The 22492-nt window shown below is 43.1% G+C and overlaps 1 protein-coding gene across 1 annotated transcript in view; it reads right to left on the bottom strand.

Moving 5' to 3' along the window:
• Window positions 1-17086: 17086 nt before the first annotated feature.
• Window positions 17087-22492, bottom strand: part of lrrc9 (leucine rich repeat containing 9) — a 225140-nt gene continuing 219734 nt past the window's right edge. The window contains exon 33 of the mRNA XM_039741349.1: window positions 17087-20571. Coding sequence (XP_039597283.1) covers window positions 20532-20571 — 40 coding nt within the window. The 3' untranslated portion in view covers window positions 17087-20531. The remainder of the gene's footprint in view (window positions 20572-22492) is intronic.

The following is a 22492-nucleotide window of genomic DNA, read 5'->3' as shown; positions in this document are numbered from 1 at the left end:
CTAAATACATTTGTTTGCTCACCTCATGTCTTTTTCCAAGTCCTGTAAGTGCAGTTTACATACATTTATTGGATTTTGGATTTTCTTGAGTCGCTTGCCTTACAAAGCAGTTACAGAGCCCTCTTTCATGAAACAAATATTTCAGATTTGGGGTTTAATGCATTTCCAACATCTGGCCATATTAATTATAGAGGTGATGCTCTTAGTGTTATTATTGAGATGTCTATTCGATACACTAACTAGGCCAGAACATTCTGCTTATGCAAACCTCCAACCCCGGGAGGATTATTGCCATTCTGATTTTCTCTGTGACTGGGGTGCTCTGTCGACTGATTGCAAGATTTGTTACTTTGGCAAGCCCAGCTTGGCCATTACTCTGATTGTGAGGCTAAGCTGCAGATGATAATAATCCCCAGATCTGCATGTGATTGCTGTTTTTACGGCTAGTCTCAGAGGAGCAGCCGATGCCTCTGCATATTAACATTTCTTAGGGCAGACTCCAGCAGAGTGAGGCCGTATAGGAGGCATTTTCAAAGTCAAAAACACAATAAATGTGAAAACAGACAGGCAGGGGTATATTGAGAGGGGAGTCAAGATTACATTTATGAAACCCAATATGGGTTTAAACCAAAGATGGTGCCAGAGGAGCCCAGCAAGGAGCTAGGAAGCAGTACTCTTCCTCATTGATAACTTAATATACAAGTTGATGTTTACAGTGTGGTAGTCACCAGGGACAAGCCTGCATCCTTGCTGTGATTATTCAACTGTAGGCTGCAGGTGCTTTCCTCAAAATTAAACAACAAATTAGAGATCTCATAAGCAAGAAGTTGCAGTCATACAGCTCTACCAAGAGCGCAAACTCCACTAAAACACACAAACATAGAACATCCTAGGGAAGCTAAAAATCATACATCTAAGATTTTTTTGACATAATTGGCTTACAAAGTGAATTGAGGAGTAGCTTGTACCTGAGGGTAGGAATGGAATATGTCACCTTTAGGTTGGTAGACAGATAGTGAACCCCAGCTTTCAGAGGAGTGACATGGTCATCCTGGGTTACCTTCTTCCTTGAGAACCTATGTAATGTGACAGCAATGGCAGCCAGTTTTGGAGTAATCTGTGATACCTCTCCACCACACCTAAAAAGAGTTGCAGACTCGTGATCTTGGTAGTTAGGGGGTACTTCATAATTGCAGTAAGTTTAATCCATCCATCCGTATACCCAATGTCCATTACCCTTGTGGCTTGTAGGGGGTACTGCAGCTCCCCAAACACCTGACACAAAGGCTTGGACACAAGTGTAGAAAATAAACAAGAGGATTTATTATGTTAAACGATTCCCCAGGAAGTGTTTCTCACAGCACAAACACAAGTCCAAAGTACAAGCACACAACTTTCTTTCTTTCTTTCTTTCTTTCTTTCTTTCTTTCTTTCTTTCTTTCTTTTTCTGTCAATCTCTCTCTCTCTCTCTTTCTTTCTTTCTTTCTTTCTTTCTTTCCTGGTGACTTCTCTGCCTCTTCCGCTCCTCCAGGTAAGCTTTGTCCTCCATCTGACTCTGGTTCCTTGAACAACAACAACATTTATTTATATAGCACATTTTCATACAAACAGTAGCTCAAAGTGCTTTACATATTAAAGAATAGAAAAATGAAAGACATAAATTATAAAAAATAAATCAACATTAACATCGAATAAGAGTAAGGTTCAATGGCCAGGGGGGACAGAAAAAACAAAAAAAACTCCAGATGGCTGGAGAAAAAATAAAATCTGTAGGGATTCCAGACCATGATACCGCCCAGTCCCAGCAGCAAGCTTCTTTTATATTGGTCCCAGGAGTACTTCCGGTGACCTATTAGCATGGTCCAGAAGCACCTCTGGTTAATGCAGGAATTCCAGAAAAGTTAGGTTCTGCAGTCCCCACAGCACCCTCTAGAGGCACGCCCAGAACCCAACAGCGCTGAGTCACCAACGTCCAACTCCATGCCAGCTAACGATGTGAGGGGAGATAATGCCCTGTGCACAGTACACTCTCTCCCCCAGCCGTTCACTACACCACTTATTCCAAACAGTGTCAGGCAATGGGGGGATCCAGACCTGGAGAGGGCACAACTCACTTCATTATTTTAAATAATGCATTCATGCTGTGTTTCCAGACCAGTGGCTCACAAACTCGGTCCATGGGACCCACTGTGGTTGCAGATATTTGTACAACCAAATTCGTAATCAATGAAAATAACTGATCTCATTTCATTAGCTGTTTTTATTATCTTTTCTGTATTTCTGCATTCAAAAAAGCACAGAAGTATGATTTTTAAATATTTTTTTGCTATAGCTTTAAATGTTAAACTTGCCTTGACATTAGAAATAAAAACTCTTAAACTCACATAACTCACAAGTATAGCAGAAACATCTCCATTTTGACGCTCTCTGTACTAGGAATCTTGTTTCAATTGAAATTCTTGCATTGATATGAATATGAAATATAGTATGTGTCGTCTTATTCTTTCTTTAAGACTGTAGATGGCCAGTTAGACATTCACCTAGAACTCATGTTTCTTCTGAAGCTAAGACAGAAACTGGCATTGGGCTACATGAAAGGAGAGCAAACTTAGATCCAAATGTCCCTACTATTGTAATAAAGTCATGGCACACTCCCCATGGGGTGAGATTGTGATCTGCCATGGGCTTTTACCTTGTCCGTGTTATATTATATATGAATCCTTAAATAAGAAAACTGTAGCTTTGTATCAAAAACAACCCTGAAAAGCTGGGATGGAGAAATGGGTAGATAGGTGGTGGATTCAGCATTGGAGCAGGGCATTCTGTCACTCTAGTGTGGCCGGTAGAGGGTTCTTCAGTTCCTCGAACATGCAACAAAGACAAGCTTGGACATAAGTGTAAAAGCACAAGAAAGTTTATTTGTGGGAAACTCTTACAATAAGTGTTTTCCATGCCACAACCACAAGTACAATAAGCACAGCACACAACGATACTTTGTCTCTTCCTCTCTCTGTCTTTCTCTTTGTCTCTGCCTCCTCCTGTAATCTGATATGAACTTTGGCTACACCTCCACTCCTCTAGCAAGAATTGCCCTGTACCTCCCGACTCTGGCTTGTCCCTCTAAGGCAGGCAGCTCCTTATATTTCCCACCTGAGAGTACTTCCGGTCTTCCATACACGTAGTCTGAAAGCACTTCTGGGTGAGGTTGGAGACCCATGAAGTAGGGCTCTTCAGTCCCTGCAGCACCCCTTAGTGGTACTCACTGAACCCAACGGTGCTGCACCAAAGAACACCATGTCCCATGATGCCCTTTGGGAGTCCAAAGGACCGCTGCAACCCACATGGGCTGCCATCTAGCGCTCTGGGTTAGATAATGCCCTGTGCATGCTCTCTCCCTGGTCCTTCCATCCCAAGGGTATTCCAGCCGGGTAAGGACATGGGCTGTCCCTCACACTAGATAAAACATTATTGTGTCGGCCCCTTGAATTCACAAGATCAACACCAATAGGCAGTGATACATAAAATCCGCATGCAACCCAGTATCTGCCTACACACACACAATAAATATCATAGCAATACCGTACTTTCATACTCAACATCCATCAAGTGAGCAAAACAACACACATGGTCCCTGTCTGAGTCCAACAGGATTTCTAACACTTTAATGGTGGTTTGAGACACACATCTTGCACCAATGCAATCCTTTGACAATGTGCTGTCTCTCTATCATTCTCATAAACAGACTGGACATCTACGTAAGAAGAAATTCCATACAAAACTAGACTGGCAGGGTGCTTAAACAGCTGACAAAAAAAACATTAAAAAACTTAATACATTTTATATTAATTAGGCTTAGCTGTTGTGCCTGGGAGAGGAACTATCTACACTAACAGTGGCTTGTAGCAAAGCTTTAGTAGAATCAGTGACTTGATAACTTGATGATGTTGGATTATCATCTTTGCTGAGTACAATTAAAAGAAAGAGCATCTGTGTTTTCATGCACCTGCTGTTTCAGCAGTCTCCTCTTTTTGTATTTGTAAAACAACAGTTTTAAACATTTTAACATGCTGTTCTTCACTGTTCATAAACAGGCACTCATCCTGCTCATTAGAATTGCTGTCAGTGCCCTAGAGTCAGGAATCAATGACCTCAGCTGGGACAGACACACTCTCTAGCCATTTGACACAAGCAGAGAGTGCATGGTAGTGAGTGGTACATTTGGAGAGGATGGGAGTCCTGCCATGTTGGTACATTTGGCCACCCTTGTTGAAGTGACACTCTAGGCAATTGCCAAGTTCACCTATATGGAAGAGTCAGGTGTGGAGGATAGTGCTTTTACTTTGAACCAGATCCTATATTTACTAAATGGCTGATCACTTCTAATAAGCTAAGTCTGTTCCGAATGAAACCATACTTTGTCATTCATACAGTGTCCACTCATCTGAAGTGAGTGATCTGAATGAAACTGTAGGGCTCTCCGGGGTTGGATTTTAACTTGAGCAAGAAGTTCCTACAATCCAAAAGCTAGACAGAATTGGATCACAATCTGAAGTGATGGACAGATGGATGGGTTGTCAAAAGAGATGGACAGACAGATGGTTTAACTCACACCAAAAAGACCATAAATGTAGCAGTCATCTCAACAAAAAGGCAGAAGATACAAAAATATATTAGAAGACCAGAACAAAACCACTAAACCAGCAGCCCTGTGATTTGGCTCTCTGATAATAAGGCTGGTGTGTGCGGCAAACGTGACCAAGCAGGTCCAGGTTTGGTGACCTCTGACCTTAATGCATCTGCTGGCATTTCATGTGCAGCACCTTCATGTCAGCAGCAGCAGCTGCACAACCAAATCCCTTCATTGTATTATTGTAATATTTCACTGATGAAAGTGATTTTGCCTGCCCAGCCATCCAGATGTTACTTTTCCTGTAAAAAAAAGACGAGGATCATTGGGTTATTAAGAAAGAGGCAAATATTAAAAGTAAGGAAGATAAGGATCCAGCAGAAAAGAAGATTACATCTGATTTTCATTTTCACTTCATTTACTTTGGGCAGCAATCTGCGACCATAGCACACTCTAAAAATACCAGACGACTCAAGCCATATTATATCTCGTAATCTCAGCGCAGCTCAAATCAAGTCGTGAGCAGTTTTCATGTCAACAAGTAAAATCCCCTTAAGAATTAAGATAACGGCTTGGAAATTGAATCAAATCCCTGGTCTGGAGGAGGAGGTGGGGTGGCAGAGGACAATCCTTTGATAAAGATCAAGAGGAAGCCTTTTCTACTGGATTTTTTTTTTGTTGTTGTCCCCTTTAGAGGACAATAAAATGTTCTTTGTGGGATTAGAATGCTTTCCTACCTTTAATCTTCATCTTGTTGATTTTCTATTGTAAAGCTGGTCAGGGTGGACGTCAGCGCCCATAATGAGGCTGGTGGCCCTGTGTTGCTCTTTTGTCAGCCGAGTCCAGAGCATAAACTGGCCATAAGTCTTTCAGACTTTCTGTTGCTGACTACTGAGAGTATTGATGGCATTGTTTAAATGTCTGTAAATCGTTATTCTATGATATCAATCTCAAAGGTGGTCTCTCCATCCATCCATCCATCCTCTTCTGCTTATCCGAGATCGGGTCGTGGGGGGCAGCAGCTTGAGCAGAAATACCCAGACTTCCCTCGGGCATTTCTTCTAGTACTTCCGGGAGAATCCCGAGGCGTTCCCAGGCCAGCCAAGAGACATAGTCTCTCCAGCGTGTCCTGGGTCTTCCCCTGGGCCTCCTCCCGGTTGGATGTACCCAGAACACCTCACCAGGGAGGCGTCCAGGAGGCTTCCTGATCAGATGCCCAAGCCACCTCATCTGATTCCTCTCGATGTGGAGGAGCAGCGGCTCTACTCTGAGCACCTCCCGGATGACTGAGCGCTCTGAGCACCTCCCGGATGACTGAGCTTCTCACCCTATATTTAAGGGAAAGCCCTGAGGAAACTCATTTCAGCCACTTGTATTCGCGATCTCGTTCTTTCGGGCACTACCCACAGCTCATGACTGTAGGTGAGGGTAGGAACGCAGATCGAACAGTAAATTGAGAGCCTTGCCTTACAGCTCAGCTCCTTTTTCACCACGACAGACCAATGCAGAGCCCACATCACTGCGGATGCCGCACCAATCTGCCTGTCGATCTCACGCTCTATTCTTCCCTCACTCGTGAACAAGACCCAGAGATACTTGAACTCCTCCACTTGGGGCAGGATCTCGCTCCCAACCCTGAGAGGGCACTCCATCCTTTTCTGGCTGAGGACCATGATCTTGGATTTGGAAGTGCTGATTCCCATCCCAGCTGCTTCACACTCAGCTGCGAACCGTTCCAGTGAGAGCTGAAGATCACAGCCTGATGAAGCAAACAGGACAACATTATCTGCAAAAAGCAGTGACCCAATCCTGAGTCCACCAAACTGGACCCTCTCAACACCTTGGCTGCGCCTAGAAATTCTGTCCATAAAAGTTATGACCAGAATCAGTGACAAAGGGCAGCCCTGGCGGAGTGCAACTCTCACTGGAAACGGGTTCAACTTACTGCCGGCAATGTGGACCAAGCTCTGACACCAATCGTACAGGGACCGAACAGCCCTTATCAGGGGGTCTGGTACCCCATACTCTTGGAGTACCCCCCACAAGATTCTCTGAGGGACAAGGTCGAAAGCCTTTTCCAAGTCCATAAAACACACGTAGACTGGTTGGCCAAACTCCCATGCACCCTCCAGGACTCTGCTAAGGGTGTAGAGCTGGTCCACTCTTCCACGACCAGGATGAAAACCACACTGTTCCTCCTGAATCCGAGGTTCAACTATCTGATGGACCCTCCTTTCCAGGACTCCCGAATAGACTTTTCCAGGGAGGCTGAGGAGTGTGATCCCTCTGTAGTTGGAACACTCCTGCCGGTCCCCGTTCTTAAAGAGGGGGACCACCACCCCGGTCTGCCAATCCAGAGGCATTGTCCCTGATGCCCATGTGATGTTGCAGAGGCGTGTCAACCAAGACAGTCCTACAACATCAAGAGCCTTGAGGAACTCCGGGCATATCTCATCCACCCCCAGGGCCCTGCCACCAAGGAGTTTGTTGACCACCTCTGTGACCTCAGTCCCAGAGATGGGGGAGCCCACCTCCGAGTCCCCAGGCTCTGCTTCCTCATTGGAAGGCATGTTAGTGGGACTGAGGAGGTCTTCGAAGTAGTCCCCCCACCAACCCACAACGTCCCGAGTCGAGGTCAGCAGCGCACCATCCCCATCATATACAGTGTTGACACTGCACTGTTTCCCCCTCCTGAGACACCTGATGGTGGACCAGAATCTCCTTGAAGCCGTCCGAAAGTTGTTCTCCATGGCCTCCCCAAACTCCTCCCACGCCCGAGTTTTTACCTCAGCAATCACCAAAGCCGCATTCTGCTTGGCCTGCTGGTTCCTATTAGCTGCCTCCAGAGTCCCACAGGACAAAAGGGTCCTGTAGGACTCGTTCTTCAGCTTGACGGCATCCCTCACTGCCGGTGTCCACCAATGGGTTCTGAGATTGCTGCCACGACAGGCACCGACCACCTTACGGCCACAGCTCCGGTCAGCCACCTCAACAATAGAGGCGAAAGGCGAAAGATGAAAGGTGGTCTCTTTTGAGTTTAATTATAAGACCTAATAATATGGCCCAGATGCCAGGGCTTTAGCGGCCTGTCCTACCAGGGGATGTGCACAAGGTGAAAAGGTTTAGGGCAGATAGTGCACAAGAGCCTCGCTTAACCAGTGTCTCCTTATGGCTTGGGGAGAGGTTGTGAGTCACACTTCAGGGGTCTAATCTCATACCTTGATGGATGTGGGGTCACTATTTTAGGGTCAGTATAACAACAAGGCTCATGGTTGTTCTATCTTCTCTCACTTTGTTGGCCTTAAAGATCACTTAAGATGGTGTTGCTCAGGGCTCCCATCCCAAATCCACATTGATCAACAGGTCACTGCTGGGTGGTGCATAAACCAAGATATTGTTAATTTCCTTGCACTTAAATCTCACTCCTTATTGGCCGCAGTGGTCTCCATTAGGAGGTCAGTGACTTGACATGATGATGCTCACTGCTGTGGTGTGTCAGTATTAAGCTTCAGAAGTGACCTCCTTCTGCTCAGTAAACTAAGATGAAGCAACTGTATTCTGTCTGCCAAACACAATGCCTTCTCAGTGGTCACTACTGTGAGGTCAGCAAACTGAAATGACTTTGATTTCTTCTCATTCAAATCTACATTCATGCAGCCATCCATTTTCTAACCCACTTATTAAATTCAGGGTCACTGCCTTTTCCAGCAGGAGTGGTCTTAAGAAGAGCCAGGACAACAGTAACATACACTCTCTCATGGATGGTTTAGAGTTACCACATTTGGGCGTAAATCTCTGACCGACTCAAAGAGACAATAAGGTTTAAAGAGTAAAGAACAAAAAATCAAAGTCTAGAGGTTAGAAGAAGTAGTCTTACATAAAACACAAAAATCAAAGATTTATTTTTTCAAAATACAAATCTCTTAAAATGGAGTCTTCACAGGGCCAGAACTGAGGAGGGGTACCCCTACAAAAATAAGAAGTGAACCAAGCCAGCACCTTAACTAACCAGCCCAGAAAAGGCTCGCCTAAAGTCAGCCTAGTCCCAAATAGCTTGAAAAGCCCACAGATCTATCAAAAAGTGGGGAGGATAACCATCAACCACGACCTGTGAACTAAAAGGGCAGCAAAGGTTCTTCGTAAAATGATGATGTATTAGCAAAATAGGAAATTAGATAAAAATGCTCAATACAGCAAAAAAATGACAAAACAATGTACCAAAATAAGAAATTCACAGCAACCCAATCCTAAAAACCACTATCTATAGGCAGAATCCAATACAATGGGCAAGAAAAATCACAAAAACCAACAAATCCAAACAGAAATAGCAATACTCACAGATACTCCAGACTAGCGAATGACCTCCGACTCCTCCTGATCCTTCCTAGCTGACTGAGGGAGTTGTGATGTCAGAGTGGCCCCACCTCCTAGGGCTCCACCCAGAAAGAACAACGAATTTGAGTAATTTTGAAAGAACTGTACACAATTAACCAAAATATGGAAGATAACAATACAAAGATGTCAGAAATCACAATAAAACACAGGATAATCCATCCATCCATTTTCTAACCCGCTGAATCCGAATACAGGGTTTGCCGGAGCCAATCCCAGCCAACACAGGGCACAAGGCAGGAACCAATCCTGGGCAGGGTGCCAACCCACTGCAGGACACACACAAACACGGGCCAATTTAGAATCGCCAATCCACCTAACCTGCATGTCTTTGGATTGTGGGAGGAAACCCACGCCGACACGGGGAGAACATGCAAACTCCACGCAGGGAGGACCCGGGAAGCGAACCCGGATCTCCTAACTGCGAGGCAGCAGCACTACCACTGCACCACCGTGCCACCCACACAGGATAATGCATAACAATATAGTTTTATCCATTTCTTGGATGACACAGAAGTGTTTGCGCTGACCCTTATATGGCTACATTGATGACACCACATGCTGCACATTCCCAGGGAGTTCTGGGAAATATCACCATGATAATTACCAACACAAACGTCAGAAAATGATGGCACCCACAATAAAACAAAATGTCGCTGCAACAAAATGTAAAAATTTTCAACTTTTTCAGGATGTGACAAAATGACAAAAATGAACTCCTTGGTTATAAAAACCTCCAACTCAACAAGATGATGTAAATAAAGGCACGACTGATGTACACATGACCTTAAGATGAACGTTCGTTCTTCTCCTTTCCACATCAAATTCTCCCTCAGTCCTCAGTAGTCACTTCCGAGTGTTCAGTAAAGTGGGATGACCTCACTTTCATCACACCTTAATGCTGCATTTTCTAAACCCCAGAGGGTCACTTCTGTGTAGTCAGTAAACAGAGATGAAGTTTCCTTCTACTCCCTCCCTCCTTCTCAGCATTCACCCCCCATTAGTGTGGTGTGGGTGATAAGTAATGCGAGATAACCTCACTCTCTTTTCAATCTAACCTTATGCAATCAAGCGTTTGCTATAACTTGCAATGAGTCTTTTACAGCTCTGGAGGAATTTTGGCCCACTCATCTTTGCAGAATTGTTGTAATTCAGCTTTATTTGAGGGTTTTCTAGCATGAACCGCCTTTTTAAGGTCATGCCATAGCATCTCAATTGGATTCAGGTCAGGACTTTGACTAGGCCACTCCAAAGTCTTCATTTTGTTTTTCTTCAGCCATTCAGAGGTGGATTTGCTGGTGTGTTTTGGGTCATTGTCCTGTTGCAGCACCCAAGATCACTTCAGCTTGAGTTGACGAACAGATGGCCGGACATTCTCCTTCAGGATTTTTTGGTAGACAGTAGAATTCATGGTTCCATCTATCACAGCAAGCCTTCCAGGTCCTGAAGCAGAAAACAACGCCAGACCATCACACTACCACCACCATATTTTACTGTTGGTATGATGTTCTTTTCTGAAATGCTGTGTTCCTTTTACGCCAGATGTAACGGGACATTTGCCTTCCAAAAGTTCAACTTTTGTCTCATCAGTCCACAAGGTATTTTCCCAAAAGTCTTGGCAATCATTGAGATTTTTCTTAGCAAAATTGAGACGAGCCCTAATGTTCTTTAGCTTAACAGTGGTTTGCGTCTTGGAAATCTGCCATGCAGGCCGGTTTTGCCCAGTCTCTTTCTTATGGTGGAGTCGTGAACACTGACCTTAATTGAGGCAAGTGAGGCCTGCAGTTCTTTAGACGTTGTCCTGGGGTCTTTGTGACCTCTCGGATGAGTCGTCTCTGCGCTCCTAGGGTAATTTTGGTCGGCCAGCCACTCCTGGGAAGGTTCACCACTGTTCCATGTTTTTGCCATTTGTGGATAATGGCTCTCACTGTGGTTCGCTGGAGTCCCAAAGCTTTAGAAATGGCTTTATAACCTTTACCAGACTGATAGATCTCAATTACTTCTGTTCTCATTTGTTCCTGAATTTCTTGGATCTTGGCATGATGTCTAGTTTTGAGGTGCTTTTGGTCTACTTCTCTGTGTCAGGCAGCTCCTATTTAAGTGATTTCTTGATTGAAACAGGTGTGGCAGTAATCAGGCCTGGGGTGGCTACGAAATTGAACTCAGGTGTGATACACCACAGTTAGGTTATTTTTAACAAGGGGCAATTACTTTTTCACACAGGGCCATGTAGGTTTGGATTTTTTTTCTCCCTAAATAATAAAAACCATAATTTAAAAACTGCATTTTGTGTTTACTTGTGTTATATTTGACTAATGGTTAAATGTATTTGATGATCAGAAACATTTTGTGTGACAAACATGCAAAAGAATAAGAAATCAGGAAGGAGCAAATAGTTTTTCACACCACTGTATCTTCTAAACATCAAAGGTTACTATTATAAAAGAATATAATATTTCTCTGTCATTTCACTCTTTCTCAGTTCCAGGGGTCATCATGCTGTGGTCACCATTCTGGAAGTCTGCAATTTTCTTTTAACACTAATTTGTTGTTTTGACAAGCGACATACTACCGATCTATATTAATTTATTTTGTATCATACTGCTACTTTTGAAAACCACTTGGTGCACATCCTAGGGTGAAATCTCCACAGCAAGCTGGATAGCGAGAGGCTATTTCTGTTCAAGTTCTCCGGCTCCATTAACCACATATCACATTTGCCATTTTTATTTCTGTATTTTTTCATCATTTATTTCCATTCTTGTTTCTGCCTGTAGTCACTTAAGGGAAAATTGTGTGGGAAAAAAATGTCCATTTGCTCGGGCCATCTGCCATTACGTCCGATGCACTCCGTTTCACGGCAGAATCAATTTACTCGCCAGACGACACGTATTTAACATTAGTGGTCTGGCTCAATAGAGAGCGTCCTGCAGATGAAACACGGAGAAACATTGCTAATGATAAAACGCACGCGGCTTCGGGGAATTCGGAGCTCCATAAGCTGTCACTCTCCATCCCATTAAACGCGCCGTGAGCTGCGCGCCGGACGCCGAGGGACCTTCGCTGCGCAGCCGCCCGGCTGTGTTGTTTGCACACGCCGCTCACATGGCGTCATGAATTATTCAACACTTTTATGCAAATTGCGCCGCAGCCGAGGATAGATACGTCCAAATGAACGGTACAGGCAGAGATGGACTTTTGTCCATTTAAACTGAATCAAGGAGTCGGTGAAAGATCCTGCAGGCAATTAGAGCGAAGCCTCCGACGGGAGGTGCTAAGTGGTCCGCCGGACCGGCCGTATTTGCGTCATTAATATGCATGAGGCCGGCCCGAGAGCCATCAAGCGGCGGACTCCGCAGTTCCCCAGCGCGGCACCGCTCATCAGCAGCACATTTGCGCTAATGTCCTGAAATGAATCCGCACTCATGTCAAACGGGTGCTTAAGACGAGAATTTAGCGCAAATTAATCCGGAAGCTGAAAAAGGGAGCTCTTAAGATCTGAGCGCTTCAAGATGCAAATGGCCGGCCGCACTGCCACTTTGTTTTCATTCCATTGGATGAATAAACGTGGGCACCATGTATGCATCCTAGCTGGCGACCCAGGTAAAGTCGAATTTGGTGTATGTAGCGCCTTTCTCGGTACAGATGTACCAATGTAAGGTGTGAGCGAGCTGTGGACATTAACATGCATTTGCTCAGATGAAAGAGGTGGGACAGCCATAGGCTACAGGCCATATCAGTGGCAGAAGGGTCAACAGGTATGAGTCTACCCACAGAGCAGTCTTAACAGCATCACAGGCCCATGACAAAGTAGTACGCTGGGGCACTTATTTTGATAGCAAAACAGAAACAACCGTAGGCATCAGAAACCTTGTGGACCCCTATGCTCCTGGGGCCCCTGGCAAGTTCCCATTGTGCCCATACATTACGATGGCCCATCAGGCTACCCAGTCCTGACAGGCAGTGGGGCACAGGCCTACCAGATATTGCACACAGTAAGTAACAAACCTTCTTTAACAATGTAACCTTTGATTATAATTTTTAGAACAACCCTCAACTGGGTCTCTTTAGAACACACCTAGAAGAGCCAAACACAACTCACAAAGATCCTGTCTGTGGACTTTAGGAAGAGCATTTGTAGGATTTGCAGGGATTAGGGTCTTGGCCCCCTCTGTGGGGAGTGAGGTATAGCACAACTTGTTCCTGCATGTAAAATCAAAGTTTGTGTGTGTGTGTGTGTGTGTGTGTGTGTGTGTGTGGGGGGGGGTGGTCTCCTTGAGATTGAACACACATAGGTTAAATAACAAATTTTCCATTGATCAGGAGTTATATTATATACAATAGCCAAGGAGATCAGGGGTTTGATGCTGTATCTGGGAATGAAAGATTACAGGCTGGGCACCAAAGATTAAGGTCTGGACAGTTCTCTCTCCTCCTGAGTCATGGGCTTCCTCTTCAACAAACCATAGCACATCAGGATTGGGAACCACACTTCTGCTCTCACCCAGAATACTACGTGTTGAGTGCTCTTCACTCTGTTTAGCCATGACTGCAACCCTATTCACCTGGCCAATACTATAGTTAAATTGGCTGATGAAACCACAGTAGTTGGATTAATTGCAGATAGATGTCTACAGGAGTGACGTGGGAAACCTGGGTGAGTGGTGTTGTGAAAAAAAACCTAGACCTAAACACCACCAAAAGAAAGGAGATCATCACAAACGTCAGAAGAACTAAGACAGAACACTTCCCCTTGCACTTTTATGGAGAAGTAGTGGAATATGTGCAGAGCGTCCAGTTCCTTGGGGTTTACATAACAAAGCAGCTGCCATAGTCCATTTACACCTCTGACCTGGTAAAAAAAGGCCCAACAGAGACTCTGCTTTCTTAGGAAACTGAAACAGGCCCAACTTCCACAAGAATTCCTGGTGAACGTCTGCCACAGCACCGTCGAGAGTGTCCTCTCCCACTGCATGACTGTGTGGTAGGCCAGCTACATGGATGGATCTGCGTTGTGTAGATATCTGTCATTCCAACAAATGGTGCATTGCAAATATTTGTAGTAGTGCATTTTATTACTTGACATGTTTGTGATACGTGGTGTGAATGACAGAGACATAGCAAGCAGATGGAATTGTAGATACATACTGTAGACATTTATCGTTTTATTAGGTGGATAGGAAGCCATCACAAGCTGGTGGCACCAGGAACAAGTTTGAAACCATCCTGAGCACACACCTACAGGAGAATTGCACAGCATGCAAACTCCAGCCAGGCATAGACCATGCAATGGACTGATTGTGCACTAGTACACAGTATACACATCCACACGAGAGCTGTCACGAAATTCATGAAACTGACGCTAGAGATATTTGCATTGTCAACATTAATAAAAACTTATTACATGTTGATCCTTATTTCTTCTACCACTGGAGGCACAGCTAACCGCAATTGGATTGGGTGCCAGTGTTACAGGACCCTCTCAGGCACACAGTCATGAAGGGATCAGTTTGGAAATGCCAGTGAAACTCCTCCGAGGATATGGCAGGAAAACTAATGTAACCAAATGAAAACTCAACACAGACACAAGGGAACATGTAAACTCCACATGGACAACCTTGAACCCATGGGGCAGCAGCAATCCCCATTCACTAATACTGCTGCCCATAGTTAGATAGATAGACAAATAGATACAGTCATATGAAAAAGTTTGGGAACCCCTCTTAATTCTTTGGATTTTTGTTAATCATTGGCTGAGCTTTCAAAGTAGCAACTTCCTTTTAATATATGACATGCCTTATGGAAACAGTAGTATTTCAGCAGTGACATTAAGTTTATTGGATTAACAGAAAATATTCAATATGCATCATAATAAAATTAGAAAGGTGCATAAATTTGGGCACCCCAACAGAGCTATGACATCAATACTTAGTTGAGCCTCCTTTTTCAAATCTAACAGCCTCTAGACGCCTCCTATAGTCTTTGATGAGTGTCTGGATTCTGGATGAAGGTATTTTTGACCATTCTTCCATACAAAATCTCTCCAGTGCAGTTAAATTTGATGGCTGCCGAGCATGGACAGCCTGCTTCAAATCATCCCATAGATTTTCAATGATATTCAAGTCAGGGGACTGTGTTGGCCATTCCAGAACATTGTACTTCTCCCTCTGCATGAATGCCTTTGTAGATTTCAAACTGTGTTTTGGGTCATTGTCTTGTTGGAATATCCAACCCCTGCATAACTTCAACTTTGTGACTGATGCTTGAACATTATCCAAAAAAATTTGTTGATATTGGGTTGAATTCATCCGACCCTGGACTTTAACAAGGGCCCCAGTCCCTGAACTAGCCACACAGCTCCACACCATGGAACCTCCACCAAATCTGACAGTAGGTAGCAGGTGTTTTTCTTGGAATGTGGTGTTCTTCTTTCTCCCTGCAAAATGCTTTTTGTTCCCACCAAATAACTCAATTTTTGTCTCATCAGTCCAAAGCACTTTGTTCCAAAATAAATCTGGCCTGTCTAAATGAGCATTTGCATACAATATGTGACTCTGTTTGTGGCGTGAGTGCAGAAAGGGCTTCTTTCTCATCACCCTGCCATACAGATGTTCTTTGTGCAAATTGCGCTGAATTGTAGAACGATGTACAGATACACCATCTGCAGCGAGATGTTCTTGCAGGTCTTTGGAGGTGATCTGTGGGTTGTCTGTAACCATACTCATAATCCTGCAAATATGCCTCTCCTGTATTTTTCTTGGCCTGCCAGACCTGCTGGGTTTAACAGCAACTGTGCCTGTGGCCTTCCATTTCCTGATTCAATTCCTTACAGTTGTAACTTACAATTTAAACCTCTGAGATAGCTTTTTGTAGCCTTCCCCTAAACCAGGATACTGAACAATCTTTGTTTTCAGATCTTTTGAGAGTTGCTTTGAGGATCCCATGCTGTCACTCTTCAGAGGAGAGTCAAAGGGAAGCACAACTTGCAATTGACCACCTTAAATACCTTTTCTCATGATTGGACACACCTGTCTATGAAGTTCAAGGCTTAACAAACTAATCCAACCAATTTGGTGTGGCAAGTCATCAGCATTGAGCAGTTCCATGCATTCAAATCAGCAAAATTACAAGGGGACCCACATTTTTGCACAACCAGTTTTTCACATTTGATATTATTTCATACAGCTAAATATTGTACAACTGCTTCACTAAAAATCTTTGTTCGGAAAACACCCAAGTACTCAGATGTTCCTAGGAAATGAAAGACATACCACTGTTATCTTCTTTTTGTTGAAAGGAGAGTAAATTATTATGCAGGCTGAGAGGGGTTCACAAACTTTTTCATATGACTGTAGATAGATGTGAAAGGCACTATATAATAGATAGCTTTCCCAAAGGGCTGTGTGCTTGACTGATTTTTTCATTTTTATAAACTTACTTTTAATGTATCAATAACTTTTTGATGACTTTTGACACCATTTGGGTCAAAGCAAACTGAGTTGAGAGGGATCACTCTTTAGTCCAGAGGTGAGCCAAAGTCCTCAATGAGCTAAATTCCTAAATCAAACGCTCTTGTAATTAAAAGATAAGAAATCCAATGAAATGTGAGATTAGCACAACATCATCAAGTCGTAAGATTCTTGATCACATCGTCACGTAAAGTATTTGTTTTTTTGAATGACAGAAAGAGACAAGATGTTTGACAAAGGAGCCTAACTCATTTCATGAAGCTTACTTGGGAGACAAAGGTGGAACTGCTTCAGAGAGTGTTCCGATTTTTTTGTTTTTTGTTTTTTTTTGTTACAATGGCACGATGATGAACCTGATTTTATATCTTTATAAACAGCTGAGAGTATCTGTGAGCTTTTCCTCTGGAAGCCGAGTAAAGCCGGAGGAGGACTGCTAGAAATTCTAAGGACGTTTTAATAGTTGGACACCAATCGAAAATGTAATCAGTTCTGAACAGAGTAAACCTTCAGTATATTTCTTTTTCTCACGTGCTTGCATAAGCCTCCACCCCAATCATTTTTTCTTCATATTAAAAATAAAACGACCAAGAGACCTTAATCACAAAAGAGACATTTATTTATTTATTTTGTGCACAATGAAACGCGAGTAATCCACAAGCCCCCCAGAGCTGTACAGTTTCGTGTGTACTGAGCCGATCAAACCGCTGCATCACATTACATGAAGCGCACCAGATGACAGGGCGGTGGGACGGCGAGGACATCTAGTGGTCATAACTAGAAACTGCACACGCTAAGAGCACGAAGGATGCCCGCATCCAGTGATGGATTTCACACGAGAGCAGCTTGACCTTTCAGCACGCTACCCATAACAAAATGCACAGGTTTGAAGAATTAAATACTGACACCTTAAAAAAAAAGTGATTCCAGAAAGCCATCGAAGAACGTGAGATGCCTTTTCATGTTCGACACTGACGTTAAAACTAAAGCACCGATGGTGAAGAACTCTTTGTACATTAGAATCTTATGGCCTTATGTTATTCTTAAAGGACTATTCAGCTGCTCTGGCTTGGCATTTTTCTTTCTTTCTGTTTTGATGAGCGGACATGTGCATAACTGGAGCTGCAGATTTCTTGGCCAACATTTTACAAGACACAAGAAGGGCTTAAAAATGGCTCACCACATTCTCTACTTTTCTAATAATACTGGGGTATTTCAAGCCCCTTTTGTGGTCCAGAAGATTCCTCAGGATGGGTTGGGCAGGAATACTCAATGCGTGTGAAGCTGTCCTACCTGTAGCTGCAATCATTATGACCAACGCAGACCAGTAAGATACAGTACTGTAGTATATTAAAAGAGTGAGGCAAGTAACAGCTGCAGTAGCACTTCAAGATCAAGGCCACCTTGTAACCTTTACAAATTCCATAACTAGCATCCATAAAAAAAAACAGATTAAGCCAGTGTTCATAAATGGAGATTCTGTTTGTTACACCACGATTTAAAGTGATCAATACTGAAATGATGGCCCTGCAAGTAGGAGTGCTAGCATACCTCAGAACCTGAATATGATCTTGTGTGGCACCCCGAGACACCAGCCTGGCAGTTCCTGTAAAGAGATGGCATTATGAAGGATGTCCTACATCACTTTCCTCCTGCCTCCCACATCATGAGATATCAATCAGATATCATCTTTTTAACTGGCATCTGAAGTGCACAGCAAATAGCCATGCCAACACATACAGGCAGTCTGCTGTGGGTGGCACATTCATCTGCACATAGCGTTTGAAAGCTCATTTTGATTTTTCACATCTGGGCCAACGATGGCACTCAGATTGGAATTACCGACCCAACGATACTAATAACACTTGATTTTCCGCAGAGGTGTGATAAATCAGGATTATCCACTTGGTGGGCATACAGCTGATCTATTGGCACACAACTTGTTTTCAGACCAAACATCTGTGAGTGTTTTTAAAAGAATTGAAAATCATACTGCAAACAATATAATGGCATAAAAAGGCCACATCCGAAACCTCTTCCATGTCACTAAGCCCATCAAATCCCCTCACAAAAGGGCCAGTTTCCATAAGCTGCGGTCTGCAGTTCCCCACTGTCTGTATACAAAGCTGGCCATCATGGCCGCCTGCGTACTGCAGATTCAAACCCACATGCACTGGACTCCTTTAAAAAAAAAAAAAGACTGGCTTCAATGAAACACCAGTGATATGACACATATTGGAAAAAGTACACAAAGAAAGAAAGAAAGCGGGATTTGTCCACGAACGTCTAAATATGGGCATCATGGTGGCACAGTAGTTAATGCTGCTGCTTCAGAGATCTAGTATTTCTGCTCATACAGAGCAAATATGAGACACCAGTGCAGAAATTAAAAGCACATCTTTGGATTTGGGGAGAAAAACAGAATCTTTGGAGAAAGCACACATGAACAGGTGAACATGAAATCTACATGTATGAGACACAACAGATGGGAATTGCACCCAACTAGGAGCCACAGTGCCACAAGGTGCCTCTGTGGCACAGAATAATAGCCCTAATGCATGTGTGAATGTCTTCTCACATGCAGACAAATTCATTTACTAATATTATTTTACCAACTTTGCTTATCCTCTTAACAATTTAAAAACTTTTGTCTTGGCATACAGTTCACACATGTTTAACTGACACTGAAAGCTCAGTCTAGATCTTCACAGGATCTTTTCTACTGAAAGCCCTGCTATGACAGAGTTGGCTGGTGAAGCCAGACTCTGAAACCCTACAATTGCTCGGTTACTTCCCATTTGGCATGTTTTACTCTTCTGCAGGTGACAGTGGTGGCCAGTTTTCAGTCACCATGAAATCCCAGGTACCTTCCTCGCGTCTATCCCACCCCAGTACAACTGTGCCTTACATCAAGGACATCATCATCTCGTTCTTGTCTCCAGTATACTTGCGTACCCCAATACGTTTTGCTCAGTTTTCTTAGTGAATGAACTGTGGTTCACGGGGAATCATTTTTACAAGAGCGCAGTGTGAGTTCCTGCCCCAATTTTGGGTTTCATCTTTGCATTCATTGACTGGTTATGACAAATATCAGTCACATTTTAATAATGCTGACAGTGCTCCGTACAAAATACGCGCCTATTAGTCATAAGCCACAAAAGACAAAGGAGTCGGGCCCATCATGTGCAGACCTCACCCAGGCTGTGACACGTGTTGGCGCACTGCTGCACACCATGCTATGTTCCCATAAACCAAATATACCTTGTAATTTATTTTAGAAGTTGTTCTTTTTGCAGACAGTGATGAGTCAAGAAAAACTACCATTTTTTATCATTTCTTAGGGAATCATTTCATATTCATTAATGTGCTGCTAGGCTCCCAGGAAGTCGTAATAAGTGATCTTGCCTAATGATTGTCATGAATTCACTGATATAAAGGTGTCATACCACCGCGACTGCTTTCCTCTTCTTGTCCTGTTACCGTGACCCTTAATGACTGCTGTGTTTCACCCAATCCTGACTTATTTGTAGGATTGACCATAAAGAGCTGAAGTCTTGAGATCACTTCTGAGGCACATAGTCTTTGATAGTCAAAGTAATATTGGCCATCGTATTAGGTAGCTTCTTCAATTACAAAACAAACCAAAAGAGTAAATCGATAAAAGCAGGGAATTCCTGTCCCAGCCCTTGCTGACTAAGACACCACTGCAGGCAGGATGCTTGTTCAAGTTCATCTTTCAGAATTCCTCTAAGCATTTGCCTTCAGCACTAACAAATGTCCATCTTTCAGGTCGACACTCCATTCTAGCAGCCTCCAGGCTGTCACACAGCAGTGAAGGGCTTCTTGTGAGGGGCTTCACTGCCTCCTCGGCTTATAAAATTAAAATCAAATGCTTCAAAATTCTAAATAATTTATTAACAGCAGGTTTGCAGTGGGGCCATCTTGACTGTAAACTATTATACAGCTCCTGCTTCCTCTCTTTAGTACTCAGCTCATCATTTAAGTGTCTCTACCCAGCACAGTCTCTTCTGAGCTGGGCCATCTTGTTACATCCGTGCTGGTCTGTGAGCACTGCTTCTTTGGAACCTGGAAAAGAAAGTTAAGAATAAAACATTAAAACCACCTCACAGACTGTGTATATCAGTGTGACAGCCTGTTATGGGGATAAAAATGTTATGTTTGTCAGCTTTTTAAAGAAGACTCATCCTATTTAACGTGAATGTTTTCATTTTAGGATAATGCAGATAAGATGCAGCTTTTAAATGAATAAACTATCCCACCAAGATGATAACTCATAAAGGAAAACTACTCTAACTTGTGATTGTGTGTATTTTAACAGGAGTTTAGCAAAAAAGGTTCAGAGAAAGGAAAATGCATGGACATGACAGTGACAGACAGGCAAATGCAAATGACATCAAGAGATGGGGCGAGAGGAGATGCAGAAGACGAGGTGAAAAGGCCAGCGAGAGAAGTAAAGTTTTAGAAGGCTAGGGTTGAGATCACTTTAGGAAAAGGAGACATTAGATCTGGACTTCTTTGAACCAGCAGCTAAACATATTAAGAGGAATAATAATCTGTTTTAATAGTGTTGAATTCTGGGAGGCATGCAAATACCTAAGAACTTAGTGAAGCACAGATAAACTAACCAGAGTGTACAGCTTCAGGCTGAGAGCAAGATCAAGGGAAATTCTCAGTTGTCTGATTTTTGACTGATATCACCTATTAAAAAACAGCCATCTAGCCATGATATTATTAAAGTTAGCACCTCTATTGGTATGATGCAGACATTATACGGCTTTTCAGAGAGGCAGATGACATTTTGCTTTTAAGACAGAGTGATGTGACACAGTTTTTTTTAAGAATGCAATGTTGGTATGAGAGACAGAAGACGTAGACAGTTCTGAAGCCATACTGAAACACTGCTGTCAGATGATGAAAGTACAGCGTCACCCAAAAAGGAAAATGCATCCCAATCAGGAAGAGGACAAAGGCTGTGCCATGAAGATGTGTGCTTTTAAATAATGCAATAGTTGGCTATATGGACATTGATTTGTTCAGATTGCTCAGATTCCTTCTAGTTTTTTGCTTTGTTTCTCTGGAAATAAACATAAATAACAATTAAATTAAAGTTTGAATATTATCTCACTGAAACTTGTTGTGTATATTGGTATCATCTGCTCCAAGTGATGAATGTAATTTATTTGTTCAGCTATATTGAAGGTAGCCATCAGTAAACTGAAAGATTTCGGCCTGCTGGCAGGAGGGTCTCCTGGCCTTGTCGGAGTTTATCTTGTATGTTTGTGAAGGTGTGAAGTGTCCTCACTCTGTTAGGTTTGTGCAGCCCTTTCAAAGGTGTGTATATGGGAAATCCCAGCAGGAGTGCATCTCTTGAAGTGATTTCTGCCTTTACTAAGGTAGTTTTTAAAATGCATCCCTTTCACGGGAAGCATGAACACTGCGACATCTGGCCCTTGCTAAGGTATTGCAGCTGAGGTAACCAGCCTTGGCCATTGATGAGATATTGAAGCTGAGGTAGGCAGCCTTGGCCACTGCCATGTGTGATGAGTGAATGTCACACAGGTAAGTATTGCAGGGTGTACGTGAAAACCAATGCTAATAGTTTCAGCATTTCCATTATTAACTTGTCCACCAATCAAAAAGAAAAAGTTGCATGATAAAACACAACATAAAAATGGCAAAATGAAATTTAAATAAATACATTTAAAAAAATGTAGATATGAAATCTTCACCCTTAGCCAATGGCAGAACCTACCTGTACAACTAAATGCTCTTTTCTTACATTCTTACACCTTCTGGAAGACCAATTTGTCTACTAGCTTCAGAGTCAGCTTATTATTTGTCTGGCTTCATTCAAACAGGTATACTTTTCAAAAATCCATCCATTTTGTGAAACTAGACCTACAGTAAAGTCACTGTGATTGTAAGATTATCTTGAAAGAAATGGCTGCAAAGCTGAACCAAGCCTGAATGAGATTCCACTCTATTA

Source organism: Polypterus senegalus, chromosome 18 (assembly GCF_016835505.1).
Source record: "Polypterus senegalus isolate Bchr_013 chromosome 18, ASM1683550v1, whole genome shotgun sequence".
Lineage (NCBI taxonomy): Eukaryota > Metazoa > Chordata > Cladistia > Polypteriformes > Polypteridae > Polypterus > Polypterus senegalus.
The sequence above is the reverse complement of the archived record's forward strand: the minus strand, read 5'-3'. Positions and strand labels throughout refer to the sequence as shown.